At 47.8% G+C, this 17,577-nt stretch overlaps 1 protein-coding gene across 1 annotated transcript in view; it reads right to left on the bottom strand.

Moving 5' to 3' along the window:
* Positions 1 to 253: 253 nt before the first annotated feature.
* LOC138978853 (nonsense-mediated mRNA decay factor SMG8-like) overlaps positions 254 to 17,577 on the bottom strand; it is a 43,775-nt gene continuing 26,451 nt past the window's right edge. The window contains exons 17-22 of the mRNA XM_070351656.1: positions 8,226 to 8,339; positions 7,660 to 7,818; positions 6,757 to 6,900; positions 5,071 to 5,201; positions 3,292 to 3,527; positions 254 to 1,916 (exon numbers count right to left, since the gene is read on the bottom strand). Of these exons, the coding sequence (XP_070207757.1) occupies positions 1,799 to 1,916; positions 3,292 to 3,527; positions 5,071 to 5,201; positions 6,757 to 6,900; positions 7,660 to 7,818; positions 8,226 to 8,339 (902 nt within the window). The 3' untranslated portion in view covers positions 254 to 1,798. The remainder of the gene's footprint in view (positions 1,917 to 3,291; positions 3,528 to 5,070; positions 5,202 to 6,756; positions 6,901 to 7,659; positions 7,819 to 8,225; positions 8,340 to 17,577) is intronic.

Genomic DNA, 17,577 nt, shown 5'->3' with positions numbered 1-17,577 from the left:
TACCTCCACGCAACCGTCATCAGTTGCAGCAGTCACGTGATGCTGGCCAGTTGTCAGTTTCGCAGCACAATCCTCGCAACTACCGGTATAAGCATTCTTCAAATTATTTTTTACAACTATGCATATTCTAAAGAGACATTCTAACTTTGCAAACACACACACACATACAAACACACACACACACGCGCAAACTCACACACGCACACACGCAAATACACACATACACACACACACAACCAAATCACGCTTGAAGCAAGCACAGACTGCTTTATTTCACCATCAAAACGTGTGCCCACATCACACAACAACAAGCGACATGGCAATTCCAACAACTCAGTTTTGTTTGAAATTCATGACAAGAATCGAGAACGCCATTTATGAGGGTGGGTGTGGTCATGGACCCGTGACGTCATACCCTCATATTGCCTAAAGCCAATAAACCGAATTTTAAGCAGAAGAAAGGCCGATCTTCCAATAAACAACCGAAATACTGCTGTTAACCATCCGGGCTATACCACTGAAAAAATATTCTTAACTTTAAATAAATATCCTTAACTTTTTGTGTTCAAAGTATATGTCCAAGCTATAGCTGGTCAAAACTGCATTGACTGTTACAATTTCCTAAGTCCCATCCGGGCTATACCACTGAAAAACATATCCTTAACTTGTTGTGTTCAGTCTTCTTCTTCCTCTTCTCAAAACTGCATTGACCGTAATTGCGTAATTCACATTGGGGGCCCGGTAGCTCAGTTGGTAGAGCACTGGACTTGTGATCGAAAGGTCGCAGGTTCGAATTCGGGCCGGGACGGACACGGGTCAACTTTATGTGCAGACCCAGAGACGGAAGCCATGTCCCACCCCCGTGTCATCACAATGGCACGTAAAAGACCTTGGTCATTCTGCCATAAGTGCAGGTGGCTGAATACACCTTAACACGCAGACACCTGGGTAGCGCGACTCCGTTGCTGCTAGCTTTCCACTGGGAGGAAGCGACCCGAATTTCCCAGCGATGGGACAATAAAGTAATGAAAAATGAAAAAAAAAAAAAAAATTTAATTTTTGATGACTAACATTGTGGCGAAATCAAAAAACAAGAATCGTAAGGTACTGGCTGGAACGTTTTCATTTTAACATAACAAAACATTCACGGGTACATTGACCCAGTGGTATTTATAGTGGACAGACAGACAAATATTCACACAAAATTTATTTGATAAGTTTTGTGTGAATATTTGTTTGTCTGTTCACTTAAAAGACCGTTGGGTCAAAATATCTGTGAATGTATTGTTTTGTCAATAACAAACGTTCCAACAACCTTACCTTTCTTGTTTTTTGATTCTGAATTTTGGAACGTTGGCAGTCTCTTTGTTTTTGGGTTTCCTGTCAGTTAAAGTTCCAACTAATATGGACACCTATGTACCCACATTCAAACCAAATCACCCAACACAGGCCCAAATCAACAGCAACACTTATTGCTGCACAGTCACATTCGAGCAAAGATCCCTGATGCTGGTCCAAAATTCAATACAGCCAAACATTTAGCTGTACTGTCAAATTTGAGCAAAAATCTCTGACATGGATACAAAAGATCATGTATCTCTTTTTTCATAGTATCCCAAGTAGTACTACAAATACTCAGTACTCTATTGCAAGAAAATCATCCGTCTCTTTGCTCCTTCACCCTGGATTTCTAAATGAACTCTTCCAGCAACCATGACAGGCTGCAGGGGCTGGGACAAGCTCATTTCACCACAAAGGGAAGGCAGATCTGTAGCCTAGAAGATTCTCTGAGCGTCTTTCAACCGTCGGCAGACAGCTCTCTGTAGCTGAAGAGACCCTTCAGCATGAGGCAGGCATGCAAATTCTGGGGGTCAGAGGGTATGCTGATGGGTCCGTTCTCTCCCATGTAGATCTGACTGTCAGCGGGTTAAGCAAAAACATACTTCAACGATGCAGAACAAATACAATCACGCTTGCAAAAAAACAAAATGTTATTGATCTGGCTTTATTTGTAACTCCAATAGCAGGGAGTTGGCTAGAGATAGCCAATAGGGAAGCGCGATAATATAAGGCAGCAGTCGCCGCTAAATCGACACAAAGTTGAACAACGCTCAACTGAATATTTGAGTCACTGCTGAATCTGGACTAAATCCCCACTAACAAACGCAGCCACAACTGTTTACATTGTAAACTTCTCATGACCATGTGTTACCTAGTACCTGTTAAGGTTGTTTGTAAGAGGGTTTTTTGGCGGGGCGCAACTACCTTCCGCTTGTAAATCCTGAGTTATTTTTGAGAAGAGTCTATTCGGCAATTTGTGAGCAACTTCTAGCAGACAAAAGCTGGTTGTAAGTCTGTCATGTGAACAAGTCTTAACACCCCTCTGTAGTCACATCAATATAATGTTTCTGCTACATGTTACCTAGGTCGAGTCTCCTGGGACCATCCCTCTTAGACATCAAAGGTGTCAGTCACAGCTGAAAATATTAGTCATCCTATTGACCAGGGTCAGAAGGTCAGTGTTTGCAAACAAGGGCTCAAAATATTAGTCATTGACCCGAGGTCACACCTTTGGACAATGTCTTTTTAATTATACAGTATGTGCAGACCTGCTAGTGACTTAACTCCCTTCGTGTGTACACGCAAGCACAAGACCAAGTGCGCACGGAAAAGATCCTGTAATCCATGTCGGAGTTCGGTGGGTTATGGAAACGGAGTTCCGTGGGTTATGGAAACACGATAATACCCAGCATGCCTACTCAACGAAAGCGGAGTGAGCTGACTATGCTCTCACAAATGGGCAAACGAGCTCACACGTAACCAGAAAATTCTGGAACGCTGAAGAAGAATACATGTAATTATACAGTATGCAACTGTTGCAGTACAGTGGGAAACACACACACACACACACACACACACACACACACACACACACACACAAATGCGTATGGACACACGTTGTCACTGCAGTTTACTTCCCCAGACATACCTCCCCAAGAAACAACCCTAATTAAACAGCAGTAGCAGAATAAATGAATACATGGACAAATCTATAAACAAAACATTATTAAAAAAACAAGCACCCAACCCTGACACAATGATGCACACATGTACTCACACACACACACACACCCACACACATGAATGCATGCATGCACACACACACACACACAAACACACAGACACACACACACAGACACACACACAGACACACACACACACACACACACACATGTACACTGCAGTTCACTACTCCTAACACATCTCCAAAATAAACCACCTAAAGGATACGGCATTCGCAGAACCCATATACCAGCAGGGGGCAGCTCGATTTCTCCGGCACCGGGGTGGAAGGTGGGGCAGGGGGGTGGGGCCGGGCGGATCTGAGGCTGCAGCAGGACTCGAACCGGGGCGTCTGGCGTGACTATATAGACGCGCATCATCTGGGCCAGAAAGCCCTTAGGACTGCGACAGTGGCAAGGGGTGAATAGCGGCATGTCCATGTTGACCAGGCGGCTGGCTGTGTCCTGTGCAAAATGCGACAGGCATCAAGTTTAAAGGCACAGTAAGCCTCCCGTAAACCATCACAGATACGGTCAGGCTTTTACACACAGTACAAACACCCTTTCATTTAAACACTCACCGATTGAGAACATCCTAGGTGCCCTCCGTAAAGAGCGAACAATTTTCAAAGAATTTATTTTTGCGTGGTTTATCTTACCCCTGAGCCATCGTGAACCCGTGTGATCCAGTTTCCCTTTTTCACAATGTAGTCGTCAGTTAGTCATTTGAATGCGACTCGATGTCAGCTTATCTACAATAGCACGTTTTTATGCACGAAACAAACGGCTGTGGTTCACAAGAACTCTAGCGATGGCTTTTGACTGTTGAGAGGAACGGCGATATGCATAAACCGTCGTCTGCTACGACCCTTGCGTGACCCTGCTTCCGGGCTTTTTTTTTTCAAACTTTCACAACTTCGATCGTACTGATCTTGTCTTGATGAAAAAAGAACTCTTTTATGATTAAAGAATGTTTGTGTAACAAGCTGTCAATATATTATTTAGATTTTAAAAGTTAGGTCAAGCGCAAAAACGCACCACGGTCCAAAATCATTTTGATAATCATCGATCCACGGCAATCGCCAGTTTACATCGATAGAATGAGACCCGAAGGGAAGTAACTCATTTTTGACCTGAGTTCAGGATGGGTCCAAAAAGTGTTCGAGACAATCTGCAAAATTAATTCTTTAAAAATTGCTCGCTCTTTACGTAGGGCACCTAGGATGTTCCCGTTTGGTGAGCGTTCAAATGGAAGGGTGTTTGTACTGTGTGTAAAAGCCTGACAGTATCTGTGATGGTTTACGGGAGGCTTACTGTCTGGGCGTGATTTCCGGTATTGAATATTCAGAACAGCCGTCCAGCACCAAAATGAGGCGACATTGTTTTAGAGGAGCAAGTCCACGAAAATAAATTCTTTGAAAATTTCTCACGCTCGACAGAAAGCAGCCAGGATGTTCCCGTTCGGTGAGCGTTCAAATGGAAGTATGCTTGTACTGTATGTAGACGCTCGGGGAGCTCTGTGATGGTTTACGGGAGGCTTACTGTGCCTTTAACCTTTCGCTGCCAGCAGGACGTTAGTTGACTTACTTTTCAATGGGCAACAAACCATGCAATAAACAACAAAGATAAACAACAACAAGAAAACAAACAATGTGTGTGTGTGTGGTGTATTCATTTATACATCAAGGGCACATTGTAAGTTGTCAATCCAGGTAAATACAGGTACTGCTTTGACCGCAAATAGTTACTGGCAGCCAAAGCCACCTTCATTTTCAGAGCATGTTTAATTGACCTGCAAGAAAAGGACGGAGAAGGAGTTCGGACTGTGACAATGGCAGAGTTCGTATCATTGTATCAGTAACTCAAAATTCCCCCCCCCCCCCCCCCCCCCATAACATATTTTTAATCTTCTGAAATAAAAGTGACCAGAATTTGATGATCCTCTGGGAATATGCAAATCATGATACAGCTACAGTTGGGTTTTACATCGACCTTTCTCCATACTGACCTTGACAGAGCAGTTGCCCAGGACCTTGATGATCTTGTCGGGAGCGCTGCAGAAGAAACGATGGCCTCGCGGACACTCATACTCCATGCCGATGAAGACACGAACTGTGTTCTCCGAGGGCTCTGTCCCACCTGGACAATTCACACAGTTTATGACTTTTAACTGTACAATCTGTCACAGCTGACATTCTCTTCATAGTAGCAATCAATTTACATCCTCTTCTTCTTCTTCGTTCATGGGCTTAGACTCCCACGTACACTCGTGTTTTTGCACGAGTGGAATTTTACGTGTATGACCGTTTTTACCCCGCCATTTAGGCAGCCATACGCCGCTTTCGGAGGAAGCATGCTGGGTATTTTCGTGTTTCTATAACCCACCGAACTCTGACATGGATTACAGGATCTTTTCCGTGCGCACTTGGTCTTGTGCTTGCGTGTACACACGAAGGGGGATAAGCCACTAGCAGGTCTGCACATAAGTTGACCTGGGAGATCGAAAAAAAATCACACTTAACCCACCAGGCGGCCGCGGCCGGGATTCGAACCTTCGGCCTTCCGATTAAGAGGCCGACGTCTTACCACCCCGCCATAGCGCCCGTCTCAATTTACATCCGATTCTAAGACTCCCTCTCTTTTAAGCCCTATTTTTTTGGAATTTGGGGTGTCTTAACTCATTGTCTCCCAGGTACGGATATATCCGTACCCACTCATATGACTCTATCTGACCTGGTATGGATATATCCGTACACAGTCACTTCAGCCGCTTCCTGTAACGTCGATCTAACACCTGCATTCCAGCGTGTTGATACACAGTTGCTACACAGTTACTACAATTCTGAGTGACCTGCTGCAGCACAGATGGTCTCGGCTAACATAGGTGGGGTAGAAAGTGTTAAAATAGAGGTAGCACTGTATACGCATACACTGAAATAAGGTGCTACTGTGCACCTAACAATATCCAAAGCACCAAGAAGACTAGCTTCTTCTTCTTCTTCTTTGTTCATGGGCTTAGACTCCCACGTTCACCCATGTTTTTAGCACCAGTGGATTTTTACATGTATGACCGTTTTTACCCCGCCATTCAGGCAGCATACGCCGAATTCGGGGGAGGCATGCTAAGTATTTCCGTGTTTCTATAACCCACCGAACTCTGACATGGATTACAGGATCTTTTCAGTGCGCACTTGGTCTTGTGCTTGCGTGTACACACGAAGGGGGTTAAGTCACTAAGCAGGTCTGCACATAAGTTGACCTGGGAGATCGGAAAAATCTCCACTCTTAACTCACCACGCGGCAGCGACCGGGATTCGAACTCACGACCTCCCGATTATGAGGCCGACGTCTTACCACCACGCCACTGCACCCGTCCAAGAAGACTTGCAACTCCTGACGTTCCTTTCCCATGCCTACAGTGTAGAGCAATAGATGATTTTCGGAAATAACTCTGTTGGATTTGTATGGGTTGCAGAAGTGACCTTTTCTTGCAAAACCTCTGACAAACATTGGAAGGGCCAATCACTAGTGAAGGTTGTTTGTGAAACACGTGGACGGGAGTATTTCTGACACTCCCGCCGCTAGCGATTGGCCCCTCCAATGTTTGGCAGAGGTTTTACAAGAAAAAGTCACTCTCCCACAGCACATACAAACCCGACAAAGTTATTTTGCGAATACGCCTATTGTGACCTACTTTTCTGTCCCATGCGGCGTGCGTGCCGGCCTCGCTTGCTGGCCGTTTCGTTGATGGTGGGCCAGCGCTCTCGCTCCGCGTGCACAGCCAGGTCCCAGGGCAACAAGAAGTTACTGCCCGTCAGAAAGCCGGGGAGGTCCAGACCTGACAACCACAACCAACACAAATTATCATTAATCTAAACAACGAAGTGACTGGGGTGAGATGAACAAAGTCAAAAAACAAAGGATTTGTGTACTCACCGATACAAGAACACCACAAGACGATACGAATTTTCGCTTATGAAAACTTTATCAGGGGGGAAAAAAAACAAAATAAAAAATAAATAAAAAAGGCAACAATAGCAGACGCAACACGGAACGAACAAGGTTTGAAAAGAAAATGGAGGGGAAACACGCAAAAAAGGGAAGGAACTCTTGGAACGAAAAAAAATGACAGGGGAGAGAAAGGTTTGAAAAGAAAATGGAGGGGAAACACTTTATCATTAGCACCAACAGCCAGGGCAACAAGAAGCTACTGCTGGGGGGGTTAAGGGTGTCGCTAGTCATGAGAAGCGGATTCAGGTGAGCAGCCCTTGAAGCTGATACGTACTAGTGATAGTTACAAAAATCTAAAATGATCCTTTTCAAGCGTTTCAAACACCCAATTTTAGATAGTAAATAAAAAAGCATGTTTATGCAGATCCGCATACACATCGCATCCCTGCACAGTTGAGGGACAAACGCTTACCGTGCTGGTGATTGTAGAAGTTGGCCGAGTCGAGACAGCGCAGTGCCCATGAGGGGAACTTAGGGAGGGGGACAAACTCTTACCGTGTTGGTAATTGTAGAAGTTTGCCGAGTCGAGACAGCACAGTGCCCATGAGGGGAACTTGGGCAGCAGGCCGGGGGGACAAACTCTTACCATGCTGGTGATTGTAGAAGTTGGCCGAGTCGAGACAGCACAGCGCCCATGAGGGGAACTTGGGCAGCAGGCCGGAGGGACAGTTGGTGTGCAGCATACCGGGCAGGTACTCTGTGGTGGAGTGCTGGCGCTGCCACACCGCCAGTCTGCTCTCAGACTCTGTCACGGAAAATGAGACACTTCAGGTGTTGCAAAATGCTTGTCAAGACCACTCATGTCTTGCAAATACTTGTACAGTGGAACCCCCCCTTTTACGATATTCAAAAATCTGAGAATATCAGGTCTTAAAATGGAGGGAGTCTTAAAATGGAGGTAAATTTACAGAGGTTATGATAAAACATCAGAGACAGGAGGGTCTTAAAAAGGAGGAATTGTAGACGTTTTCCAGAAATAACTCTGTCAGGATTTTTAAGCGGCGTGGCAGACAGACAGACAGACAAACACACACACACACAAACACACACATGCATGCACCCTAATACTTGAATGCACACATTGACCTACAATGTAAAAGTACAAATCATATTCAATAAAATGGAGATAATAACAGCAAAACACAAACAGACCTTCAGCATCGTCTGCTGTTTCTGTCACCTCTCCGGTTTCCTCGGTTTCCTCAGCCTCTGCATCGTTCTGAGTTCCTGTTTCTTCTCCTTCTTCTTCTTTGTCTTCTGCAGCATCTGAACAGAAATTCTGCACTAGATAAGATTCCGCCAAATAATACGAAGAAAAGAAAAAGAAAAGATGCTCAAATCAATTAGCTCAAGGATCACATTTTTCACGTAGTATATGAGAGTGGTGGACTCGATCAAGCCAAGGGGTTCCTTAACAGTAAGAAACGATGCCAGAAGCAAGTGGATGTCATCTTCTTTTTGTACCTTCTTGGGCTGGAACTCCCACGTACACTCAAGTTTTTGCACAAGTGGGGTTTTGCATGTATGACCTTTTTTACGCCGACATTTAAGCAGCCATACACCAGTTTCTGAGGATGCATGCCTCATATTTTTGTTGCTCTACCACCCACCGAACTCTGATATGGATTACAGAACCTTTTCTGTGTGTACTTTGTCTTGTGCCTGTTATGTTTTATATGAAGTCTTATATCGCGCGCGTATCTCCAGACTCGGACTCAAGGCGCAGGGATCTATCTATGCCGTGTGAGATGGAATTTTTTTTACACAATACATCACGCATTCACATCGACCAGCAGATCGCAGCCATTTCGGCGCATATCCTACTTTTCACGGCCTATTATTCCAAGTCACACGGGTATTTTGGTGGACATTTTTTATCTATGCCTATACAATTTTGCCAGGAAAGACCCTTTTGTCAATCGTGGGATCTTTAACGTGCACACCCCAATGTAGTGTACACGAAGGGACCTCGGTTTTTCGTCTCATCCGAAAGACTAGCACTTGAACCCACCACCTAGGTTAGAAAAGGGGGGAGAAAATTGCTAACGCCCTGACCCAGGGTCGAACTCGCAACCTCTCGCTTCCGAGCGCAAGTGCGTTACCACTCGGCCACCCAGTCCTTACAGGCATGTACACGAAGGGGAATAAGGCACTAGCAGGTCTCAGACCTGGGAACCCATGTTTTGCACTCAAGAGTATTCTCAAACAAATTTGGTGTATTTTCAGAAAAGTGAACGTATTCCACACAGCGTTTGAACCTCCATGATTAAAACATGCTTCACACACGTCCGTCACACCGTTAATCAAGTTAACCTATATACATTTAAAACAAATGCTTTTTTCAATGTTTACTGACAAAAACTGTGATCATGTGTCAAAATACTGGATCGGCTTCGGGATGGATATGGGCTTGTGAAGAAAAGTAGTCTAGGAATCTTTAATTCTCGTCGTATTTTTTCCCCACTGACCGTACTGATCGTATTCTCGACAATCATGCGTACAAAATACGGCAAAATCGTATGGGTTCCCAGGTCTGAGGTCTGCACATAAGTGGACCTGGGAGATCGGAAAATTCTCCACCCTCAACCCACCAGGCACTGCAAGGATTTGAACACTCAACTTTCCGCATGGGAGGCCAGCGTCTTATCTATGGAAGGCCAAAAGGGTCAAATGATCGAACAAAAGGATCGAGTAAAAGGATGCATACTTTTTGCGTTTGACCCTTTCCGCCCTACGCGCGGAAAGGGTCAAACACACGAGCAAAAGTATCGTGCAAAAGGATCGATCCTTTTACTGAATCCGGTGTCGACAAAAAGTGGAACCGGAATTTTACCGGCACACAGTCTGGAGTTCACATTTTGGTGGCAAACTGACTTCAGAGTTCAGTTTGCGTGTATGTGCGTCCAGTGTTCTAGATGATCGAACGTGTAGCAAAGACCTGTACGTGTACGTGTAGATATTCCGTCACCCGTGACTCCCTTTTTTTCTCCAATGTTCCAAATCATACGTTGTTTACCAAGACTGCAGATCTCGGCTCAAATGCGTGACGTAAAATCGATTGATTAATATACTTACCCGAATCACATAATTTGCATTGACCCACTTCGATGCTTAGGTTATGATAAAAGCTACCCCGTCTAGGTATAAGGGGAGCAACCCCAACTAAAAAAGTGACTGCACCAGAATGACTGACACCCTGGGTTACGTCCCATGTAGCCTACTACGTCATCAATGGTGCTGGTCACGTGATACCCCTTCAATCGACTAATAGCATACTAAAAATATCGAGCGGGGCAGGCGGGAGGGAATTACTTATGTGATTCGGGTAAGTATATTAATCAAATCAAAATTTAGATAAAAATTTTCGATTATAATTACATATTCTTACGCCGAATCACATAATTTGCAGATAACTCCAACCAGGCGGTGGGTAAGATCAAAAAAGTTCAAACTCACCATCAATTTCTGGAAATGCACTGGCCCGCTGCCACCAAGGCAGGCAGGGACCTTGATCCATCGTTACAGAGCGAAGCAATGTCTCTCAGATAAAAGCTGATGAATACATCGTCTGATCGCCAAAAGCTGTATTCAAAACTTCGCTCATTCTGTGGGACCGCAAGACGGCCAAGGAAGAGGCCCAAGGCAGCAAAGTCTCCCTATTAAACTGATAAAGACAAAAGCCGAGCACCAGTAAGCTGTGTGCAGGACATCATCCAACCTCCCAGACCGTAAAACGGCCGAGGAGGAGGCCCAGGCCCTGGAAAAAGAGCTCGGGCTGAACCTAGGGGAAAGATAGCCGATAGCTACGCCAAGGCGGAGGGGAAGAGAATCCCTCGCCAAAAAACTGGCCCACTGCCAAACATCAGGGAAAGAGCCGGTGAGAAAGAAAACATCTAGCTCACTCTAAAACCCTTGCCAGGAACTGGCCCACTGCCAAAAGACAGAACGAGGACCGAGAACCAACCTAAATGACAGTCGCAATGCCGCTCAGGCAAAAAATGCGAAAGACAGCATCAGAGAGCCCGTAAGCTGTGCTCAGCACTTCTTCCCATCTCCTGAACCATAAAAAACAGCCCAGAAAGGGGCTCAAGTCTTGAATAACCCGAGCCGAGTAGAGGGACAGACAAGCTGCCCCCCCCCCCCCCCCCCCTTACTATTGGAAGGAAATGCCAAAAACCCTGGAAACGACTAAGCGTAAGGTTGACCGATCATAAATGAAAAGCACCAACCTTCCCCAGGACCGTAAGACAATCATGCCAAAGAAAAAGCCTTGGCATGGAGAGAGGCCCGAAAGGCCGGAGAGATAACGGTCAGCTCCAGAGAGGAGTGACCTGTTTCCTAGAAAGAGAGAGAGACGTCTGGGTACAAAAAACCAGAGTCAAACTCAAAGAAACAACTCAGAAGAGACGGTCACCAGAAGTCCACTACCAGTCCATGCAGAAGCACAGAGGGAGGTAAACAGAGGAAGAAGCGGCCTACGAAAAGTGTAAGCCGCCAGCAGAGCGGAGAACGCGGTGGCCAAAGCCTGATGTGACCGGTGACTCTAACCGAAATGACTAAAGTCAGAGTGATCACAAAGCAGTCTGCTTGTAGGTAAATGAAAGAAAATCAAAAACCCAAAACAGAAACGAGACTGGAAAGGAAAAACAGAAAACTGTGAAGCTAACCAGCCTTAAGACTCCCTGAACGAGAGTTCTCAAGAAGAAGGGCCCGAAGTAAATTTCGCGGCCGACCGAGCCCAGAAAATTCCTGAGTCTGGCTGAAAAACCAAACACGTCTGATACCTCAGAACCGAGAATCAGACACGGAACACAACAGGCAAGAGTCCGTAATAGATGCAAGTGGTAGAAGGGTGACCTTAACAGGCAACCCACCCCACCGGAAGTCGACCCGACTCGCCTCATGGCAGGATGAGGGAGAAGAGGAAGACACAAATTCTAGAGACACGGAGACCGTAGTCGCCCATGCCAGGCAGGAGACTATTACACGAGCTAAGGCTGAGAGCCGGAACGCCCGTAGACCTGCCATCAAAGATGCTGGGCTGAAAGCCCGCACCAAGAAACCAGGAAATTAACTAGACCTCCACCGAAAGGGGAGGGTTAGCCAATAAAGCTGAGAAAAGTGATAGGCCACAAGAATGACCCCTCACCATGCATTGCTAAAACCAATGCAAACTCAGTAAAATCTGAATGTAACTTCCGAGGCCAACTCAAGTAAACCTTAAGTTTGGACGAAACACCAGAACAAGTCCGATCGCTAGAGAAAGACAGAGTCTAAATCGGCGAAAGACCCACAAGGACCGAGTCCAAAAGAGCAAACAACAACCACCACCACCAACGGAAGAAATGGCTGTTGTACCAGCCGAGGCTAAAAAACCCGGATGCCCTAATGCCGGCTGTTGTTCCCAAAAAACACAGACTAAGACGTCTGTGAAAGGAAGAACCTCTCCGGATAAACCTGAGCTGAGGACTTAGCCTGAAAAAGCTGAGTCTGCTTAGGTAGAGCCCGTTTTGCTGCTTCAAAGCTTGAAGAGCAAAAGAAGAGACCTGAAGGTCCCTACAAATCTTTATCTCCTTGGAGGCCAGGAGGCCAGGGAGGCCTTGGAAGCCAGGAGACCTTAGAGGCCTTAGAGGCCCGGAGGCCTTGGAGGCCATGGAGGCCTTGGAGGCCTTGGAGACCAGGAGGCCTTAGAGGCCAGGAGGCCTTGGAAGCCAGGAGACCTTAGAGGCCAGGAGGCCTAAGAGGCCAGGAGGCCATGGAGGCCTTGGAGACCAGGAGGCCTTAGAGGCCAGGAGGCCTTGGAAGCCAGGAGACCTTAGAGGCCAGGAGGCCTAGGAGGCCAGGAGGCCTTGGAGGCCTTGGAGGCCAGGAGGCCAGGAGGCCTTAGAGGCCAGGAGGCCTAAGAGACCAGGAGGCCTAAGAGACCAGGAGGCTTCAGAGACCAGGAGGACTTGAAGGCCAGGAGGCCTTAGAGGCCAGGAGGCCGAAGAGAGACCCATCCACCAAGGGTGAAGAACTAAGGGTGTCTCATTGATTCCTCACAAACTAGGAATGGGCGAGGAACAAGTCCCGTCTGTACATGACCGTATGGGCATTGTGCAGAGAGGAAGGCCTTCTCCGTTCTAAATTCGCCCTAGCAAAGGTGGAGAAAGCATCCCCTGCGTCCTGCTCTTAACTGAGTGTAAAGGGCGCAAAGAACTCCGTAAAGGAGTGTCTCCGAGATGGAAGCAAGTTCCAAAAGCTGTCTGCCCACTTCCTCAGGGGGGAAGAGAGTCTGCTCAGAGAGCAGGGGACTCGAAACGTTCCCCAAAGAAGAAGTTCCGGCGTGACCGGCAAAGGTGCACGCAGAGGGGCAAAAGACGACAGCAAATTCCGGGACATCTTGGGCAAAGGCAACCTCCTCTGAGCCGCTAATGTCCCGAAGCTGGGAAGGCCGGAGCCTGAAGCCCCTTTCCTGCAGGTCAACGGCCAAACTTCACCCCTGACTAAGAGGAGGATGAGAGGCGTCGAAGACCAAAGGCACAGGAAGTGAGGAGAACGGCAGAACCCACTACCGAAGTGTGTGGTAGCTGCTAATCCGCCTGAGGCAGGGAGCCTGCAAGCCCAAAGGGCACTGCTGACGAAAAAACCAGACTCAAACCAGATGGGACCATAGCAGGTCCACTATCCAGTGAGCCCCCACTTCCGGCCGGAGCCAGAAGCGCAGAGGTCGCGTACGATCGCCGACATAAGGCAAGGTTCAAACCGAACGTGACCATAGTCTGTGCACTAACCAGTGAACCTACGCTTCCAGCCGGAACCAGACGCAAAGCTGTCGCGGACGACTGCTGAAGTAGGGCAAGCTCGAACCAGAAGTGACAGCAGCCTGTGCACTAACCGGTGAGCTCACACTTCCGTCCGCAGCCAGAAGCGCAGAGGTCGCGTACGACCACCGCCGTAAGGCAAGGTTCGAACTGAACGTGCCAGTAGCCTGTGCACTAACCAGTGAACCGATACTTCCAGCCGGAACTGGAAGCACAGCCGTCGCGTATGACTGCTGCCGTAGGGCAAGGCTCGAAACCGGACGTGACAGCAGTCTGTACACTAACCAGTGAACCTACGCTTCCGGCCGTAACCGGAAGCGGCGCTGTCGCGGACGACTGCTGAAGTAGGTAAAGGCTCGAACCAGAAGTGACAGCAACCTGAGCACTAACCAGTGAACCTACACTTCCGGCCTGAACCGGAAGCCCAGCTGACGCTGACGACTGCTGACGTAGGGTAAGGCCCAAACCGGACGTGACAGCAGCCTGTGCACTACCGGTGAATCGAAAATTTTTATCTAAATTTTGATTTGATTAATATACTTACCCGAATCACATAATTTGCATTGACCCACTTCGATGCTTAGGTTATGATAAAAGCTACCCCGTCTAGGTATAAGGGGAGCAACCCCAACTAAAAAAGTGACTGCACCAGAATGACTGACACCCTGGGTTACGTCCCATGTAGCCTACTACGTCATCAATGGTGCTGGTCACGTGATACCCCTTCAATCGACTAATAGCATACTAAAAATATCGAGCGGGGCAGGCGGGAGGGAATTACTTATGTGATTCGGGTAAGTATATTAATCAAATCAAAATTTAGATAAAAATTTTCGATTATAATTACATATTCTTACGCCGAATCACATAATTTGCAGATAACTCCAACCAGGCGGTGGGTAAGATCCAAAAAAGTTCAAACTCACCATCAATTTCTGGAAATGCACTGGCCCGCTGCCACCAAGGCAGGCAGGGACCTTGATCCATCGTTACAGAGCGAAGCAATGTCTCTCAGATAAAAGCTGATGAATACATCGTCTGATCGCCAATAAGCTGTATTCCAAACTTCGCTCATTCTGTAGGACCGCAAGACGGCCAAGGAAGAGGCCCAAGGCAGCAATGTCTCCCTATTAAACTGATAAAGACAAAAGCCGAGCACCAGTAAGCTGTGTGCAGGACATCATCCAACCTCCCAGACCGTAAAACGGCCGAGGAGGAGGCCCAGGCCCTGGAAAAAGAGCTCGGGCTGAACCTAGGGGAAAGATAGCCGATAGCTACGCCAAGGCGGAGGGGAAGAGAATCCCTCGCCAAAAAACTGGCCCACTGCCAAACATCAGGGAAAGAGCCGGTGAGAAAGAAAACATCTAGCTCACTCTAAAACCCTTGCCAGGAACTGGCCCACTGCCAAAAGACAGAACGAGGACCGAGAACCAACCTAAATGACAGTCGCAATGCCGCTCAGGCAAAACATGCGAAAGACAGCATCAGCGAGCCCGTAAGCTGTGCACAGCACTTCTTCCCATCTCCTGAACCATAAAAAACAGCCCAGAAAGGGGCTCAAGTCTTGAATAACCCGAGCCGAGTAGAGGGACAGACAAGCTGCCCCCCCCCCCCTTACTATTGGAAGGAAATGCCAAAAACCCTGGAAACGACTAAGCGTAAGGTTGACCGATCATAAATGAAAAGCACCAACCTTCCCCAGGACCGTAAGACAATCATGCCAAAGAAAAAACCTTGGCAAGGAGAGAGGCCCGAAAGGCCGGAGAGATAACGGTCAGCTCCAGAGAGGAGTGACCTGTTTCCTAGAAAGAGAGAGAGACGTCTGAGTACAAAAAACCAGAGTCAAACTCAAAGAAACAACTCAGAAGAGACGGTCACCAGAAGTCCACTACCAGTCCATGCAGAAGCACAGAGGGAGGTAAACAGAGGAAGAAGCGGCCTACGAAAAGTGTAAGCCGCCAGCAGAGCGGAGAACGCGGTGGCCAAAGCCTGATGTGACCGGTGACTCTAACCGAAATGACTAAAGTCAGAGTGATCACAAAGCAGTCTGCTTGTAGGTAAATGAAAGAAAATCAAAAACCCAAAACAGAAACGAGACTGGAAAGGAAAAACAGAAAACTGTGAAGCTAACCAGCCTTAAGACTCCCTGAACGAGAGTTCTCAAGAAGAAGGGCCCGAAGTAAATTTCGCGGCCGACCGAGCCCAGAAAATTCCTGAGTCTGGCTGAAAAACCAAACACGTCTGATACCTCAGAACCGAGAATCAGACACGGAACACAACAGGCAAGAGTCCGCAATAGATGCAAGTGGTAGAAGGGTGACCTTAACAGGCAACCCACCCCACCGGAAGTCGACCCGACTCGCCTCATGGCAGGATGAGGGAGAAGAGGAAGACACAAATTCTAGAGACACGGAGACCGTAGTCGCCCATGCCAGGCAGGAGACTATTACACGAGCTAAGGCTGAGAGCCGGAACGCCCGTAGACCTGCCATCAAAGATGCTGGGCTGAAAGCCCGCACCAAGAAACCAGGAAATTAACTAGACCTCCACCGAAAGGGGAGGGTTAGCCAATAAAGCTGAGAAAAGTGATAGGCCACAAGAATGACCCCTCACCATGCATTGCTAAAACCAATGCAAACTCAGTAAAATCTGAATGTAACTTCCGAGGCCAACTCAAGTAAACCTTAAGTTTGGACGAAACACCAGAACAAGTCCGATCGCTAGAGAAAGACAGAGTCTAAATCGGCGAAAGACCCACAAGGACCGAGTCCAAAAGAGCAAACAACAACCACCACCACCAACGGAAGAAATGGCTGTTGTACCAGCCGAGGCTAAAAAACCCGGAAGCCCTAATGCCGGCTGTTGTTCCCAAAAAACACAGACTAAGACGTCTGTGAAAGGAAGAACCTCTCCGGATAAACCTGAGCTGAGGACTTAGCCTGAAAAAGCTGAGTCTGCTTAGGTAGAGCCCGTTTTGCTGCTTCAAAGCTTGAAGAGCAAAAGAAGAGACCTGAAGGTCCCTACACATCTTTATCTCCTTGGAGGCCAGGAGGCCAGGGAGGCCTTGGCAGCCAGGAGACCTTAGAGGCCAGGAGGCCTTAGAGGCCAGGAGGCCTTGGAGACCAGGAGGCCTTGGAAGCCAGGAGACCTTAGAGGCCAAGAGGCCTAAGAGGCCAGGAGGCCTTGGAGGCCAGGAGGCCTTGGAGGCCATGGAGGCCTTGGAGGCCAGGAGGCCATGGAGACCAGGAGGCCTCAGAGGCCTAGGAGGCCTTGGAGGCCAGGAGGCCTTGGAGGCCAGGAGGCCTTCGAGGCCAGGAGGCCTTGGGGGCCAGGAGGCCTAAGAGACCAGGAGGCTTCAGAGACCAGGAGGACTTGAAGGCCAGGAGGCCTTAGAGGCCAGGAGGCCGAAGAGAGACCCATCCACCAAGGGTGAAGGACTAAGGGTGTCTCATTGATTCCTCACAAACTAGGAAAGGGCGAGGAACAAGTCCCGTCTGTACATGACCGTATGGGCATTGTGCAGAGAGGAAGGCCTTCTCCGTTCTAAATTCGCCCTAGCAAAGGTGGAGAAAGCATCCCCTGCGTCCTGCTCTTAACTGAGTGTAAAGGGCGCAAAGAACTCCGTAAAGGAGTGTCTCCGAGATGGAAGCAAGTTCCAAAAGCTGTCTGCCCACTTCCTCAGAGGGGAAGAGAGTCTGCTC

Source organism: Littorina saxatilis, linkage group LG10 (genome assembly GCF_037325665.1).
Source record: "Littorina saxatilis isolate snail1 linkage group LG10, US_GU_Lsax_2.0, whole genome shotgun sequence".
Taxonomy (NCBI): Eukaryota; Metazoa; Mollusca; class Gastropoda; order Littorinimorpha; family Littorinidae; genus Littorina; species Littorina saxatilis.
This window is presented reverse-complemented; position numbering and strand designations above follow the sequence as displayed.